This window comes from Cenococcum geophilum (genome assembly GCF_001692895.1).
Source record: "Cenococcum geophilum 1.58 unplaced genomic scaffold K441scaffold_33, whole genome shotgun sequence".
Classification (NCBI taxonomy): domain Eukaryota; kingdom Fungi; phylum Ascomycota; class Dothideomycetes; order Gloniales; family Gloniaceae; genus Cenococcum; species Cenococcum geophilum.
In genome coordinates, this window is record NW_027137591.1 from 1,514,976 (window position 1) to 1,531,690 (window position 16,715).

General features: G+C 47.9%; 5 protein-coding genes across 5 annotated transcripts; 2 read left to right on the forward strand and 3 right to left on the reverse strand.

Annotated features, from left to right (window-relative positions):
• Positions 1 to 1,100: 1,100 nt before the first annotated feature.
• K441DRAFT_663534 (kinase-like protein) lies at positions 1,101 to 4,633 on the forward strand. Its single transcript, XM_067649210.1, has 5 exons — positions 1,101 to 1,546; positions 1,918 to 2,878; positions 2,933 to 3,455; positions 3,521 to 3,664; positions 3,757 to 4,633. Exons 1-5 carry the CDS (start codon positions 1,432 to 1,434, stop codon positions 4,450 to 4,452), a joined length of 2,439 nt encoding a protein of 812 aa, XP_067501763.1. The 5' UTR covers positions 1,101 to 1,431; the 3' UTR covers positions 4,453 to 4,633.
• Positions 4,634 to 6,551: 1,918 nt separating this feature from the next.
• K441DRAFT_189510 (uncharacterized protein) lies at positions 6,552 to 8,542 on the forward strand. Its single transcript, XM_067640426.1, has 2 exons — positions 6,552 to 6,796; positions 6,844 to 8,542. Exons 1-2 carry the CDS (start codon positions 6,652 to 6,654, stop codon positions 8,346 to 8,348), a joined length of 1,650 nt encoding a protein of 549 aa, XP_067501764.1. The 5' UTR covers positions 6,552 to 6,651; the 3' UTR covers positions 8,349 to 8,542.
• Positions 8,543 to 8,715: 173 nt separating this feature from the next.
• K441DRAFT_663535 (Mis12-domain-containing protein) lies at positions 8,716 to 10,642 on the reverse strand. Its single transcript, XM_067649211.1, has 3 exons — positions 10,412 to 10,642; positions 10,020 to 10,349; positions 8,716 to 9,864 (listed from the first exon to the last, which is right to left on the reverse strand). The coding sequence occupies exons 1-3, from the start codon at positions 10,472 to 10,474 to the stop codon at positions 9,163 to 9,165; spliced, it is 1,095 nt and encodes a 364-aa protein (XP_067501765.1). The 5' UTR covers positions 10,475 to 10,642; the 3' UTR covers positions 8,716 to 9,162.
• Positions 10,643 to 11,177: 535 nt separating this feature from the next.
• On the reverse strand, positions 11,178 to 13,931 carry K441DRAFT_189250 (kinase-like protein). The gene is made up of 6 exons (XM_067640425.1): positions 12,656 to 13,931; positions 12,521 to 12,602; positions 12,108 to 12,455; positions 11,592 to 12,054; positions 11,452 to 11,539; positions 11,178 to 11,400 (listed from the first exon to the last, which is right to left on the reverse strand). Exons 1-6 carry the CDS (start codon positions 13,463 to 13,465, stop codon positions 11,185 to 11,187), a joined length of 2,007 nt encoding a protein of 668 aa, XP_067501766.1. The 5' UTR covers positions 13,466 to 13,931; the 3' UTR covers positions 11,178 to 11,184.
• Positions 13,932 to 14,949: 1,018 nt separating this feature from the next.
• K441DRAFT_679165 (aminotransferase) lies at positions 14,950 to 16,715 on the reverse strand (the record flags this gene model as incomplete). The annotated part of the gene is made up of 5 exons (XM_067651232.1): positions 14,950 to 15,125; positions 15,181 to 15,259; positions 15,318 to 15,770; positions 15,955 to 16,301; positions 16,349 to 16,715. 5 exons carry the CDS (start codon positions 16,713 to 16,715, stop codon positions 14,950 to 14,952), a joined length of 1,422 nt encoding a protein of 473 aa, XP_067501767.1.

The window sequence follows — 16,715 nt, forward strand, 5'->3', positions numbered from 1 at the left end:
GAGGGGCCGTATATTTACTCGTTGCTCATTTATTCGCAATTGCTCGTTCGTCAACGTAAGAGGTCGTTAATACTCTCTACTAGGGGTCGGGGGATATTATCGAATGCCGCGTATCCATGTTGGATTGTATAGGTGCCTTAATAGGAGAATAGTGTTGCTGTTGTTCGTAAGGGGCACTTAGTGGTGGTTTTCGAGATCTCACCATCCTATGTAAAAACTTTTTACTACCGCCTATAATACCCACCACCACCACTAGGTCGTATCGCACGCTGTGCGACGTCTCTGCGTTGGCTCTGAGTCTGAACTTCGAAGACTCAGGTTTGTAGCCGTCACCACGTACAGGTGCAGAGTCCGTTTTCGATGGCCTTCCTTAACTTATAGTTGAAATTTTTAAAAAAAAAAAAAAAAAAATCTTTAATAGTAAATATATAACTTTAATAATAATAATATATCTAAATGTTTATTATATTAGTAGTATAAGTATATAAGTATCTATTTTTAGAATTTCAAGGTTATTTATTAAGTGGTGGTAGAGTTATTAATATTTAAAGATAGCTGATTTTAGTGTAATTTCGGGCGGCTCGCTTGGGTGGCTAGCTCGTTGGGGTGGCTAATACGTTCACGCTGTGGACAAAAAAGTTGGCACTGCAAAAACACCTCTTCCCACCCAAATTTGTATGCGCACGCATAAATGCACCTATTACCGCAATATCTTATCTATATACTTCCTAAAATAATAGCCAAATTAATTACTACAAGCCGTATAATTGCATTTATGCGTGCGCAGACAAATTTACGTAGGGAGAGGTGCGTGCAGGCATCTCAGGTATTTTCGCAGTGCCAACTTTTTTGTCCACAGCGTGTACGTTATCTTGTAGTTTAGTATTTCCGTAGGCGAAAATAACTATTATAATTAGGAGATAGCTTATAAAAAGGATAAAAATCAAATAATTTAGTTACTACCAAAGCTGCGATCATAAGCCCTCAGAACCTTTGTGGAAGATTTCGTTGGTTAATAAGGAGCAGTTAGTCCGTGCACACGAAGGGTCTGATTTATGAGATAAGCCAAATCCGTTTCTCTTCCTATGACAAACTCCATCCAGCTACCTTGCTTTTTCCAAGGCCTTGACAGAATTTTCAGTCTTGCTTGCTTTCTTCATTCTCATTCCCACGCTTCTTGCTGACTTTGAGTTTCTTGGATAGCTACAGTTAAGCTCCAGATCATGGCCTATCATTTAAGCACGTGGGACCTCAACGCAAATTAGTCTGGCATCAGGTGCTTTGATTCCGTGCCACGCCAACCTCCGAGCCCAGTCCCCAAAGTCGTATTACCATGCAATTCAGGCGAAAGGCCTAATAACGCTTTTGTACACCTAAAGTGCTTTGGACATCGCCTTTGCCCAGTAAAGAAGCACAACCTTGGTAATACCCATGTCGTCAGCCAACAGGCTGTCACAACCTGATGCGGGCAAGCAAAGCTTGTCTCCAGACATCTACCGTAATGTCGTGGAAGGAGGCACATCCCCACGATCTACGGCACAAAAAGGTTCGTCCTAATCTCGTGCATATATATTCCATCCTTGCTTCTCGGTCTGTTCGGTGTGCCCCTCGAACATCCTGCAACCCTATCCCTATAGCCTTTCTGCCAAAACGTGGAAAATCCGGTTGGATGTACTTGGATAGCTTCACTAGATCTCAACCTTCCCCATAACATTGTGTCTTAGTAGTTCTTCAAGGTTTTACTCTCCATGCGAATCGGCGGTTGGCTCGAATGTTCCATGAACTTTTTGTATTGTTCACTTTCTAAGCTGTATTACCCGTGTTTGAGTAGCTAGCTAAGTTCTCTCTGTGATTTTATATTAGAAAAAATCTCCATAATGCAGTACTTGCTCATTAAGCTGATTCTGTCCTCTGCAGTCGTCTCTATAGCTGAGCCAGAGAGCATCTCACCTATGATGAGAGGTAAATCTAAAGAAGTCGATCAGGGTGGCGAGCCCTTTGATTTAGACAAAACTGCAAAGCAGTTTCGTGCCAGTGTTGGTGGAAAGCGCTTATCCGGACGACCCTCCGGTGGTTCATCAAGAAGACAGAGCTTAACAGGAACACCTTTGCTTGGACTACTCAATGATGAAGCAGAGTTATCCAGAAGTCGTCCTCAGAGCCGTCATTCGCATGATAACCTTGTGGCACAAGTTAGTGCGTGGTTAAAACAAGAAAAGTCCAGGCGAGCAGCACGCAAGGCCTCACGGAAGACCTCTACCCAAGATGGGTTACAAGCTCCTGGACTATCAGAGCACTCAATTGCTGAACGTGCTGATGGATCAGCTGATACGCGTGAAAGGCGGCCATCGACGTCCTCAGAGAGCTCAATCGCCCTTGAGAACCTAGCAAATATTCTTGAGAAAAGCCTGTCTCTTGCAGCTCACGAGCGCCCTACAGGCAGTAGGAAATCATCTCATATTCGCCGAATTTCTTCAGTCATGAAACTTCGACGCCATTCTACTGCTGCTTCATCTGACACAGACTACTTTGATGGCGACCCAATAGTTCCCGGCTGTGAAGCTATACTTGATAATTCTCGAACTTTAGCATATACAGGAGGTGCTGCGGAACCCGGTGAAGATATAAGTGGCACAGGGAAGAATACGCCTAAGGAGAAGGAGGCGTGGGCCACTTTCAAATTCGAGATCGTCCGACTCACCCATACACTACGCTTGAAAGGCTGGCGCAGGGTACCTATGGAAAAGAGCAATGATATTGAAGTTGAGCGTCTAAGCGGTGCCTTAACTAATGCTGTATACGTCGTTTCTCCACCCAAGAACCTACCCCACCCTAGCGAGAGCGTAGAATCTTTACCAATTCCCAAAGATCCTCCGCCGTAAGTCTCCTTTTCAGCGTGTTTTAGCAAATTGCACCACTAACCATTATGTAGAAAACTCCTTCTCCGCATCTATGGACCACAGGTTGAGCACTTGATCGACCGCGAATCCGAACTTCAGATCCTCCGTCGTCTAGCTCGGAAGCGCATCGGACCCCGTCTCCTTGGCACCTTTACTAATGGACGCTTCGAAGAGTTCTTTCACGCTCGCACCCTTACTCCCAAAGATCTTCGTGTTCCAGATACCTCCAAGCAGATTGCCAAGCGCATGCGCGAACTACACGAAGGCATCGATCTTTTACCCCAAGAGCGCGAAGATGGCCCCTTCGTCTGGCGCAATTGGGACAAGTGGGTAGAGAGGTGCGAGCAGATCATCACTTGGCTAGACAAGCAAGTTTTGGAGAGTACCAAAGGCGATGCGAAGTCACGAATCCCTATGCGGAAGCAGCATGGCTTTGTTTGTGGTGTCGAATGGCCGATTTTCAGGCGGACTGTAGAGAAATATAGAAAGTGGTTGAACGAGCATTATGGAGGAGCTGGGAAGGTTAATGAAAGATTAGTATTTGCACACAATGATGTAAGTACAGTTTCCTAAATGCCATCCGATAAAATTGAGATGTTTCTGACATAGCAAAATAATAGACCCAGTACGGTAACATCCTTCGCCTCATGCCCGTCGGCGAATCGCCTCTACTACTCCCGGCAAACGAGCACAAACAACTTGTCGTTATTGACTTCGAATACGCGAATGCCAATTTGCCTGGGTTGGAGTTTGCAAATCATTTTGTAAGATTCCTTCTACAAGATTTCCTCGCCTTCTGCATATTTATCTCTTGCCCAAAGGCACACTGTGGTTTTGAAGTCTAACGTCGGTTTAGAGTGAATGGTGCTACAACTACCATGATCCCGTCGCTCCCCATCTCTGCACTACCACGCTCTACCCGACCCCAGAAGAACAACGGCGCTTCATCCGCTCTTACCTCCTGCACCACCCAACTTTCAGAAGTGCCGCTGCTTCTAATCCCCCTACTCCAGGCTTCGGTCCCACAACTCCCTCTTTGCGTCCCGTCGGACAAGCTTATTCCGGAGGTACGCCCACGGCCACAGCGGCGACAGCCACGCCATCTTCTTCCATTTCGACGTTTATGCTCGACAGCCGTGCGCCGCCAGAACGTTATCAAGAGAATGAGGAGAAGGCGGAACGCGAGACCGATGCTGAGATCCAGAGGCTGATGGCTGAGACGAGGCTTTGGAGGTTGGCAAACTCAGCCCATTGGGTGGCGTGGGGGATTGTGCAGGCTAAGGTCCCGGGATTTCCAGAGTGGGAGCCGAAAGAGAAAGAGGATGGTGAAGAGGATATGAGCCCACAGGGCAAGAAGCTCGAAAGCGCTTTATTGGAGGTAAAGGAGGCGGCTGCGGCGGTGGAGGAGGATGCTGAGGACGAATTTGACTATTTGGGATATGCGCAAGATCGGGCGTGGTTTTTCTGGGGGGATGCGGTTAAGTTGGGTATTGTCAAAGCGGAAGAGCTGCCGGAAGTGGTACAGAAGAAGATGAAGACAGTCGAGCATTGATGGAATGATTATAATCTTTTTAGGACATTCATGTAGGAGGGTTATTTTTATGTTTTTACATGTTGTGAAAAGCGGTATTGAACAAAGCCAGGAGGAACGGATATCCCTAAATGTGAGTATAGTAAAAACTGGCCAGTACGATGTTTGATTACAACGATATACTCTATATTACGATTTACACCCTTTGGTTAAAGCCTTTTTGGTATAATATTATGATATTCTGACTTTTGATGATATCGTTAAGTCTCCCCCACCAAAATTGGTATAACCAGTAGAGATTTTGTATGGGAGGGAGCCCAATTTAGCCGGCAAGGTGGACGCCTTAAGCCTTTTTAAGTTAAAGCGCCCCTTTTTATTGCTTATTAACCCAACACGTGACTCCATGTATGACAATACCATTGGTACAACGCTCGGCCGTACAAACCGTATCGTACTAACCAGTTTTTACTGTAGTGTATTGGCGGGATTCTGACTGATTTTAGGACGGGAAGATTGTATGGGATCAATGGCAGAGTTGTCAGTTTGGCGGACTACATTTGGCATTCAATGTTTTGAGCCCAACGTCGAGCTTCTCTACTGTTAGAACAAATTGAACCAACCCCATAGATGCTTCGAACTATGTTATTTTCCCCTAGGTAAGCTGCAGACTCGTCCTCATAAAAAGACGTGATGTCGCTACTGTCAAAAGTAAAGGCCTTCATTCAGGGGAATAACCAACCAAACGCGCGCCTTAAAGCCAACAGCAATTAGGTTTGAGCACGGTCATTTTGGAGACATGCGGCGGTTCCGGTGAGCCCTTTCTAGGGTCGTCGAGAAGCCTATCTCTGCTTACGTACTGCATGGTCAAACTTTGTTGCGCCGAGCCCAGCCCGGGAAGGGTTCAACTCCAACGTGAGCCAAGTCAGACTTTTACGAAACAGTCGCGCATAGCCTGTGCTCCAGACCGTAACCTGTTTCCCGTCGGTATTATCCGGTTGCCGTGGCGTGCTGAGATGAAACGGTTACGAAACGGTTTGGAAACAGTATCCCTTTCCGCTGGTCAGACGTGCAGTACACTCAACTTGGCTCTCCAGTTTTGCCTTTGCGAACAGACTCAGATAACTACTTGAGGAACTTATAGGTTACGTATCTATCTTTAGCTCCAAAGCGCTACAGATGCTTATCTGGAAACTACGGAGCATGAAGTGCAACCGAATTGCCCCTTGCGTGTTCACGACGTCTCTATGAATGACGCGTAGGACAATGGGATACAACTTACTTGGACTTCTCAGTATACCCCTATGACATCCCGCCTCACAGCACCGGCACTGCGTTTCAAAGATAAGGGGTAAAAAAAAAGGTCGGCCAATGAAGTGACGCCGAAGTCAAATCGTTTCGGCCGGGCGTTCGCCGCTCATCATTCGCTATAAGACGAGGCCGTCCAATCCTCCATATCGCAGAGTTTGTGGATCAGGCGGAATCGTAGTAGAATATGTCGCATTACAATGGACGCGACGAATTTGTCAGACAGCACGGTGTATATTGCATCATGTGTTGATGGAAGGGTTGCAGTCCGCTCCGCCAACATACTCATTATCTACACCGGTATTCCTTGAATGTAGAGGGATTAAAGCAAAGCTGGACTAATGCTGGCAAAGTCACGGGCTAAATACGAATTAAAATTGCGCCCATTTGACGCACAGTGCTGCGCATAAGCCAACTTTCCTGAGCTACTTCGTTCCTGCTGAAAAGCATCTCGAGGTGACATTGCCTATAAGCAGACTATGATCATGGCTGGCACCCAGATGGGAGCCTAATACTTCTAACATAATTGCGTCCTCAAGCCAGGCTCACTACTTTGTCGTAAGAACTTCCACGAAGTCCTGAGTGGAAATGGATATCATAAATCGCAGAATGCGCGTTCGGACCGCCCGTGCTCAACTCTGAGCCCACGCTCTTACATAGACACTTCAAAACATACATATACCGCCATCTCCTCTCATGAATCTTCATCTTCATCTCTCCTTATTGCTCCTGAAGTCATCAAAATTAGCAAGGCATCTCTCGTTTCCTTTGCTAGTGAAACCTTTTAAAATAATAGATACTCTTCCATGATAAAACCTATTCTTCATTTACTCGCACACTCTCTATATCCCCTTTTTTCTCACTATCATTTGCACGTGGTATGTACGACTAGCTTTACGATAAAATCCTTTTGCTATGTCTACAGGTGGCGGCGAAAGCGTTTCTGGCTCGGGGTCGCTTATGGATTATCCGCTACTGAACGAACAGCAAATGATGAACTACTTCGCCAGCAAGTACAACCAGAAAGAGTTGATAAAAATGTATCGGGCTGCAAGATCTCGTAAGTTCAATCTTGATAATTTCTGCATCTAAATCTTATATATTTAGAACGATCTTCCGTAATCTCGACGCTATCAAGCGGATCAGGTTCCTGGGACAGGTCTACTGTTAGCTCAGGCTACAGCGGCAGTCTGCCCACCCAGTCTTCAAACAGCTCTTCGTGGGTAGTGGTAGACAACCGAAATTCCAATTATCTGTCCTCATCTCTCAAAACAGTCGCCGAGGCAACCCTGGACAACGTTGATCCAACGACGCCAGCTGCTCATAACCGTCTGAATGGTAATCCAAATTCTTCCTCGCTTCCTGTCTCCGTAGCTAGCGATTTCTGCGTATGCCCGTTCTGCGCCGAACTTGCCATTAATGCCGGAGCAAAGAGACCAAGTGACCTCAAAAGGCACTTTAAAAATTTCCACAATACGAATGCGGGGTGGGTATGTCCTATTATGGGGTGCGAGCTAGTGTTTGATTGGCCAGCGGCTTACGAAACTCACATGAAGGAGGCTCATGTCGGCTTTCATCTACCCGCCACAGAGGTCATGGTACAGTTACACACACAAGTGGTGTTCGCCTGTGGGTTCGCCGAATGCAAGAAGATTTTCGATACGCCGAATGATAGCGATGCTACTCCTATAGCGAAAGCTTATTTCGATCATGTCGCAAAACACATTAAAGATGGTGCTAGCATCAGCGAGTGGACTTATGCTACCAGGATTCATAACCTGCTGCGCCAGCGGCTGGTTAAGGAGCCGTGGAGAGAGGTAACTAATAAAGAAGCTCGAAAACAGCTTAACTGGCAGCCGCATAATTCGGGTGTTCTGAGAAGGAAGCTTGAATGTCGAGACATCGGGGATGTTCAGACATTGATGCAAATAGCTGCTGTCCTCGGATCGCCGCCGTACTCGGAGCCAAACTCGCCCCAATTTGTGTACCAGGGATTCACGACGCCAACATTGGATGGCATGGTTACAGCCTGGCAGGCGCGAAACCGCGGTGTCAGTGGAGACTCCCGACAACTTTCACCCAATATGGACTCGAACGCAGCGAGCCGCCCGCTTTTCTCGTCCATTGCATCTGCTTCGCTGCATAGTAGCTCTTCTTACCCTCTGGTGGGTCAAGGGCAATATCCTGTTATGTCACCTCCAGACATTCCTGGCTGGAACCTCTCTGATACCGAATCACACACCATGGATTCTCTCCAGAATCCAGGCCAACAGCACGTACCACAGCACGTACAGATGACAACCTCTCAGCCGCTCGGGTATGATAACTACAACTCAGGACAACAGGACAACATGTTATCTGTACCGCAACATCCACTCGAGCAGTGGTCCGGCTCCAACTCGCTAGGGCGATACCCTTCGCAAGATGAAGTCGTTGCAGACATTACGAACCGAACACCTAGCAAACGTCTTTTTCTGAAAGCTAAGAGGAGTATTGAGACTTTGAGGAGTAGGAAAAGTTCGGCGACGCAAGGAAGCGGAAACGAAATGAACGGGAACCCGCCACCGATGCCGTCTGCTTTCCCAACGCGATACAACATCGCGGGCTCATAACCAGGCTCTGGCAGCGGCAAGCAATTAATCATCGACCAAGAATCCAGGCACTCAACTACTTAATAAGCGATTCTATCCCTAATCATCACGTTCCGCACGATATAATGTCAGGGTGGATACCGGTCATGGGGTTCTTGATGATCTGTACGATACATCCGGACTGTAAACTAGGTCGTCATCACTTTCACATTTTTAATCACTTTTGCGATCATCACCACAGTACCTCCTTGAATAATACTAATAGTTTAATTCTTGACGGTTGTTCACCTCTTGTAATAGTAATATTCTTTAGTGCTATTCAATGTTTTGTATTTCCATATTTGTTATTATCATAACATTTTTACTTAAGCTTTATATTGTAAAATTTCCACGTCTAGTTTATTTTGTATGTTGATGAGGATGGAAGGTGGGCAAAAAAAAAGCAAAATAGAGATGAGGAACAGCTATATCAAATCAGTGAGAACTGACAATCTCAAAGGAGTGGCAAGGCTTTTGTTTTTCACCACCCTACCTGTACCAAAAGTCTTAAATCGATGTATACCTTGATGCATAACCCATAGTTAAAGCGTTCTAGACATGGGCTTGTAATTCATACAAAAGATGCCATACACTTCATACCTGCCCGCCTACGGGCAGGAAGCCTCCCATTTCCAACGCGCCCAAGAAGACCAACAGTCAGCCAAACTCCAACACTAAGCGTGGTACTTGCCACATGTCCAAAGCATGCCACCTATACCATACCCAAACTGACCACCTAGGCACCGAACTCCAGACACCGACGACGAACCCTCAAACAGCGGAACCCCAAATCCCCCTAATCCCCTGTGTCCATTCGATCACCTTCATCGCCCGCTTCCTCTCGCTCCCCATTCCGCCCACCCACCGCCGCCACAATCTCCTCTAGCGCTCTCACCTCCTCCCCACCCATCCGCCGCCCTTCTACCGCAGCACCATTCCTCACATCCACGCCCCTCCTCTCCAGGACCCGCCGAGTCTGACTCTCGATGTATTCCCTCCTCTCCCTAGCCGCTTCCGCCGCCTCGGCGCCCCCACCAGCCGACGCAGACTTGGTCGGCAGCGAGGCGGTGGCCAGGTAGGGCTTCAGCGCCACCAGCTGGGCGCGCAGAGCCGGGAGCTGCGAGAGCGTGAAGTCGGCGTGCGTGCTTATGGGCTCGTGCGACGTCGAGGGCGCGGTGGCGGGGAGCGGGGGGATTCCCAGACTCTGCGCGGCTGGGCCGTGGCTCAGGAACGCGAACGCGCCTGTATCTGCGCCGCGGCTACCGTCCTGTCCGCTCGACGGTGAGTGTTCGGTCTTTGTTGTTTGTGCTGGTGGGCCGTGTGAGGCGGTTGATGGCGGGGAGAGGAGGGAGCGGAGGCGCGTGAGGAGGGCTTCGTTGCGGGTTTTCTCGGCGAGGAGTGCGGCGTGGAGCTTTTGCGTTTCTTGCAGTTTGCGGCGGAGAAGTTGTAGTGATTCAGGGGACGGTATGGAGGTATCTGACGAGGGAATAGTGAGGTTCTGGATAATGGGTTAAAGACCATGTTTCCTTGAGGTAAGAATGAGTAGATATAGAGATTGTGATTGAAGAGGAGACGCAATTGGACCATACTATAAGACCCTTCTAAGAGTACAAATATTGAAGTAAGAGGGGAGAATATTCCCAAGAAACTCACATTATAATGCTCCAACCTCACCCACGGTACCAAATCCTCCGGCACCGTCAACACATTCCTTAGCGTATAAATCTCCAGTTTATCAAAATTCTTGTCAATCGTATTCTCTAGCAGCGTCTCAAGCTGGTGCACGCCCTCCTCGATTTCCAGCTTCGCCTCTGGGAAAACCGGCTTGCCTTCATCATCAGTGTCTGGGATACGGCCTTCCGCTGCAGCGCGAGAGCCAAAACCAAGAATAGACGGGTCGGCATTCAGTAAAGAGTCTTCGATAGCATCAGTCGCGTGGTATGCACGTTCGTTGACGACGTTGATTATTTCGTCTATGAGAGTCTGGGAGGGGAAGATTTAGTATAAGGCAGTTTCGCAAGCTGGACTATAAGGGCAACGCATACAATTGGTGTGAAACGGAAGTGCTCGGTTAGTAGTAAATTCTCTATCTGCTTTGGATTTGCCATTATGGGGTCTTTGGACGTATCTGGGTCTCGATGAAGCGTTCCGGCGCAAGACAAAATGGCAGACGCGATGGGTTGTTTACAGAAGTATTGGCGCACCTCAGCTTCCCGCTCTCAGCCTTACGGGCTCTAGATTCGCTGAGTGCTGATGGTGGCGTTTTTGGGCGCTTGTGCGCCAGTCAATTAAAATCACTATCATGGTCTCCACATGCGTTTAACCAATGATTGCTTTAGATAACCGGCCACTCAGCTAATCTTTACTATCCAGGCCTTCCCTAATCCATCTTCCAATGCAGCAAAGCACATTGCAATCAGAACGCCAAGATATCTTCTCCCTAGATCTATGCGGAGTAAGAATGGGTAATTTCAACTCCAAAAAGACTCCTCAGTGTGAGTACTGCCACAACAAAGCGTCAAGTTTTCTCTTCTCTCGAATGGTACAAAACAATGGCCCCCATTGATGGCGAGCTATTACATATGCGATACACAAGATTCGGGGACCTTGTTGACGCAGGTTGGTAGCGGTGCGCAAGAAAGTGAAAAGACAATTATCACTTTGACGCCAAAAAATCACTCGAAACACCACCCGCAAGACTGCCATGCTTCGCGTCGACTCGTAAATGCAGAAGGTGAGAGTAAGCCACCTGTAGACCACGGGTTTTATGCCGGGTGCGTAGATGGTTACTCGACATGGTCGTAATATCGTTTTGCCTTCATTGATACCGGCTTTCTGCTTGCCGTTGACGTTTTTTCTCCCGCTCCATCCGAATCTTGCGTGCCTCAGTGCCGTCATCCATTAATGCCTCCTTAAACCACGGGTGCTGGAGCGCCTGTTTTGCCGTTATCCGTTTTTTAGGATCGTAGACAAAGATTTTCTTTAGAAGGTCGAGAAACTGCCTATTGAATGGGGTGTGTGGTGGTATGGTTTCCTGAAGCGGGCGTGAATAAATGCTAGATACGTCTATGATCGTGTCACTTACGTGAAGCTTCTTCATTGCCTTGACATATTTCTTGGATGCCTTAGGCGTCTCACTATTAGGGTAGTCCAACTTAGAATTCTTGAAATAACTATTTAAAGTGTCAGTAGCAGCTTTCCCATTTGGTAGAGGAGAGATCTTACGCTGTGGCAGAATTCCGTGATGACCCCTTCTCGGATTTAAAGACGGCTCGTATAATGTCCCTATCCAACTTCCCTCCACAAACAGCCTCCATCATGGCAAGATGTTCCAGATTATCATGAGTCTGGAAAAGTGCATCGCCGGTATAAAACTCAACCAGGATGCAACCAATACTCCAAATATCACATGGGAAACTCCAACCTAGATTGAGAATAATCTCTGGTGCACGGTAGTGGCGTGTTGATACGACAGATGAATGATACTCATCATTGAAGGTTGCTGACCCAAAATCAATCAATCGTATTTCTGGGTCTAGTAATACCTTTCGATGTCTGGCAGATCGGGTGTTGGATGTCGATGAAGATGGGACGGTGCGGTTGTATGTAAAGGTTTGATATGCATTGTTGACCAGGAGGATGTTCTCCGGCTTCAGATCAGTGTGGATAAGGTTCAGGTCATGTAAGACTATATTCTGTTAGCCCACATATCACGGAATGAGACGGATACAGTCAACTTACAAGCAACGCTCGTGAGAAGCTGCTTCGCAAACTTCTGGATATGTGTGCTTGGGAATGGCACAAATCCATTGGACTTGAGGAAATCGAAGACGCTCTGACCATAGAGATCGGTGACTATACAAATATGGTTTCGGAAGTCGAAGCAGTCTCTGAGATGGATACATCGATTTTGGTTGAGCCTGTCGTTTGATGCTAGGGTAGATAAAACCCTCAACTCGATCCGGGACGCATCACGGTATTTTGGGACGGAACGAATGACCTTGATGGCACATTTTGTCCCCTTTCGGCGATCGTAAGCTTCCACAACTTTGCCAAAAGTTCCCTGACCAAGGAGCTTTGTTATCTGGTCTGCGAAAAGGGTTAGAACAACTGCGACACGACTAGTGAGTGATCGGCGATTTCTAATCACATACATCTATCCGTTAGGTCCGCATCTGGGACTACGATATAATGGCCATCTTCGTCATCGACCTTTTGATCCTTCATATATGATTTCTGTAAAGTATAAGCGTTGAAACCGAACCGAAAGGACACCTGGTAAAACTTACATCTGCTACAACTTGAACGAAGACTTCTTTGGCTTTGATAGGAGGATTCGGTGGCGGCACATAGAGGCTGAAAGGGTCTCCATGGAGGTCTACTTCTCTTCTCTTTGCCTCATTGGCCTCATCCTGTGCCGCTCGCCTTGTTCGTTTCCTCTTCTGCCCCACGGTTCCATTTTCTAGTGGCGGAATATAGGCGCTATTGCTGGCCTGTGAGCCAAGGGAGGTTGCGGCAGTGGTGTTGATTGCAGAAGTTGTCCGATCGGTCGAAATAGTGTTGTTCGAGGGCGTATTATCGTAATAGGGAGTTTGTGTCGTGGAATATGATGTTTGCTGGTTGTATACCGGATCATAAGCCGTTGAAACCGTCGTCTTCCGTTTCTTATCCGTATGTCTTGTACTACCATTTGTGGTAATTGCTCGATTTGGCTGCGTTGGACGCGGCTGAGTCCGTGGGGATGTCTGGGGCTCATCATCATCGATCACGATGATTTCGTTGGGCAGCCCATTCTTGTAGAACTCGGCCCAGTCCGGTTTCCTCTTCTGCTGTCTCGGATTATTCATTTCAGATGAGTGCCCGTTAATGAGGGGTGGTAGTTGTTGATTTTGAGGCTGTCTGGAGTGAACGGTCGCAGTTCGTCGAAGATCAGAATTTGATGTGCTGCTGGAGTAGCCGTTCGTGTAGAGGGAATTCGCTAGCCTAGAGGTGCCATTCAAAATTTGGCCATTGACAACGGGTGGCTGATATGCTTGATGATGTGAATAGTATTGATGGTGGAGAGGAAGAGTAGCAGTTGCGGTGGAAGGAGTCGACATCGTTGAGTGGCCTGAAGCCTTGCTATCGTCGTCACAGCACTGGTCGTGGCTAGTGACGAAGTGTATTGATCCTTAAGGAAGTGGAATCGACTTCCTCCGTGAATTGATGTGCTCGGTATTCCCTCCAGTGCGATATTGTGCTTTTCGCGATGCTGTCGACGTGGATTCACGGCGAGGAGGCCCGTTATCGCTCGCCAGCCGACCGAGGGCGAAAGTGGAGAAGGGCTCTCAAGCCGACAGAAGTCGACTCATAGGCACAGAGGAAATGGCTCTGAAATGTGGGTGAGTGGAGTGCAGGAGGAAGAATAACGGGTAGTTNCATGCCAGAGAACAAGAAATGGGTTGTAGAAGGGCTGTTCTGATCGTTGCGGAGTTGAGTGAGAGCAGAGTCGTGGATGCTTAGCGCGATTCTATCGGCACCACTTGTCGTTCGTCATCTTTCTACTGGCTCGATCAAAACGTGCGCTTCTTAAAGCCCGCAAGACGGCCCGTAGCAACGCTGCAAAGGGCCTGCCAGAGTCACGCATTTACCGCGCTCACTGACATCGCTGATCACACTGACCACACCGACCTCGAAAACCATCTTTGCTGTCCTCCCCTCTACGAAGAGCCGTCGTATCGGGAAGATGCAATATGGACTTGTCACCTGCTTGGTTGGGGTGTCAGGCCAACACCACTTCAACCGAAGGAGACGCCGCCCGATTCCATTAATATTCAGTGCTCCGCACGCCACTACAGGAACCAATTGCCCTCCAGCTGACAGCCCTAGAGACACCCTTCCAGCGAAATGCAAACCTTGGAAGGATGCTCGCTGTCCGATTGCTAAGCCTTGCTGAAGGAATGTGCCACACAGTATAAGAACAGGAGTCAGCCCGAGGCAACGTCGTTGTCAAGTTCCCAGGCTAGCCCACCCTTTGTTGCCCACATCCCTTTCCGCAGCGTCCTTCTTTTCAAGCCCATGTCACAGGATCTAGAGTGTGAAACCTCCACGGCATGGCCGGTAATAATTAAGGACTAAATTAGTATTACAACTCTACAAAACAAGCTGCTTCTCATCTTTGCAGCAGTGCGAGTAGCAGCTCCTTGGAATAATGTCCAGGTCACGTGTTTTCTATTATCACGTGAAACATGTGAAATTGGCGCCCGGTCTGGCAGGGCTGAATTTGGTCATTGGTCTTGGCCGCCAACCCCCAGTTCATGTCGTCTTTCTATTCGGATTGCATTCTTAAAATGCTTAGAAATCTTGGACGCGTCGGGATTTGCCGGATTCGTCCGCTCCGGTCACTTAGCATCTCTTGTCGGATGACGGTCTTGGCGGGGTGTGACACGCGTACGTTACAGAAAAAGTCACCAAAATTACACCCCTGATTTAATTAAATGACAGTGTGTATTTAATGAATGTCATATAGTCATCTAGGCATGAAAGCAGCATCATTGAGGTTTGACTTCGTCTCTGGGCGCTTTGGAAAAAGACTCCCTCAGATTCACACGTGGAATTCAGCAAAAAAATCCTCAATGACCTTCACCGTGGTATCCGCAATCAGTTTAATGTCCGATTCCGTGGTATTGTACGCGGGTGCCAGAAGCACGTGGTCACCAGTCCTTCCATCCACTGTCCCAGTGCCTGGGTAGATCGATACACTATACTCTGGCTGAAGACCTAGACGTGGGTTTTGAGTGAATGCATAAGAATCGTTCAAAGGGGTCTACCATACCTTTTTCATGGATGCTCACGGCAACTACGTCTTTGGGGTCGAAAGGCTCCTTGGTGGCTTTGTCGCGCACAAATTCAATCTAGCCTGGTCAGAAATGTAGGGGATATTTCCACTTAAAATAAGAAGGGGCAACTTACGCCCCAGAACAACCCTCGACCTCGAATATCGCCCACATGGGGGTGTCCGCCGAGCCTTTGTTTCAACTGCGATGATAGTATCTTGCCCATTCGTCGGACATTCTCAACAAGACCTTGTTCCCGAATAATACGCTGAACCTCCAGCGCAGCCGCACAGGCAACAGGGTGGCCTTGATAGGTCTGACCATGTGCAAAAGCACCAGTTCCATTGTCCAAAGCCGTGACCACCCGATGTCCGATCAATAATCCAGCAACTGGAGCATAGCCACCCCCAAGCCCTTTGCCAATGGTCTGGATGTCTGGTATCACTCCTTCTTGCTCCCAGGCGTGTAATGTTCCTGTACGGCCCATCCCACTCATTACTTCATCAAATATCAAGAGTGCACCGTATTTGTCACATACTTCTTTCATGGCCCGAAAATAGCCTGGCACAGATGGCACACAACCAAGAGCCTATCAAATGATTAGAATAGCCAAAGTCCTAATGCTTATGTTATAACTGCTTGGATCGGGCTAGCTGCAATAGATGCAGATTATGGGATAGCTGTTCCAGGCTGGGAAATCTGGAGACTCGTCTAAAGGAGAGATTATTGAATAGAAAGAGGGAATGGTCGGTCTTTAAGTGAAAGCAACTTACTGCTCCTACAACTGGTTCAGCAACAAACGCACAGACTGTGTCAGGCCCGACGCAAACGAATTCATCGTCCAGTTCCTGCGCCAGCCTTGCAACGTAATGCTCGATATTTTCTCCCTCCTGTACCCCGCGATACGCATTGCAAGCTGATACTCTGCTGACGTTATCCAATAGCATTGGCTCAAATAGTGCTCTTCGTGCCACATGACCGCTCATTGAAAGTGAACCTAATGTAGTTCCGTGATAAGACTCTTTCCTAGCGATGAATTTTGTTCGACTTGGCTGAGCAGGGGTGGACTCTAAGAAAAACTGTCTAGCCAACTTCATTGCTGCTTCCATGGCCTCAGAACCTGCTAAAATTAATATTCTGGCCATCTGCAACGAAGGATAACGTTACCTGAGCTCACAATGAATGCCCTCGACATCTGGCCACCAGTTGAGTCAATCAGCTCCCTGCCCAGATTTTCTCCTGCCGATGTCCCAAAGAAAAGAGAATGACAGTAAGAAACATTGTCCATCTGTTGAATGATAGCTTCCTTCACTCTAGGGTGTCCATGGCCGAGACAAGAGACAGCCGCACCCCCTGTGGCGTCAAGTATTTTCTGTCCGTTACTCAACTCAATGTAATTTCCTAAAGCTCCAACAACTGTTATGGGGTTATGATGTACATTACGATGCAGGATTGCACCTTCCGAAGACGTTTGATCGTTTGCTTTGGGTTCGTACACCACGTCGCCGTCGTTTAGTATAATTGAAGCTGTCAT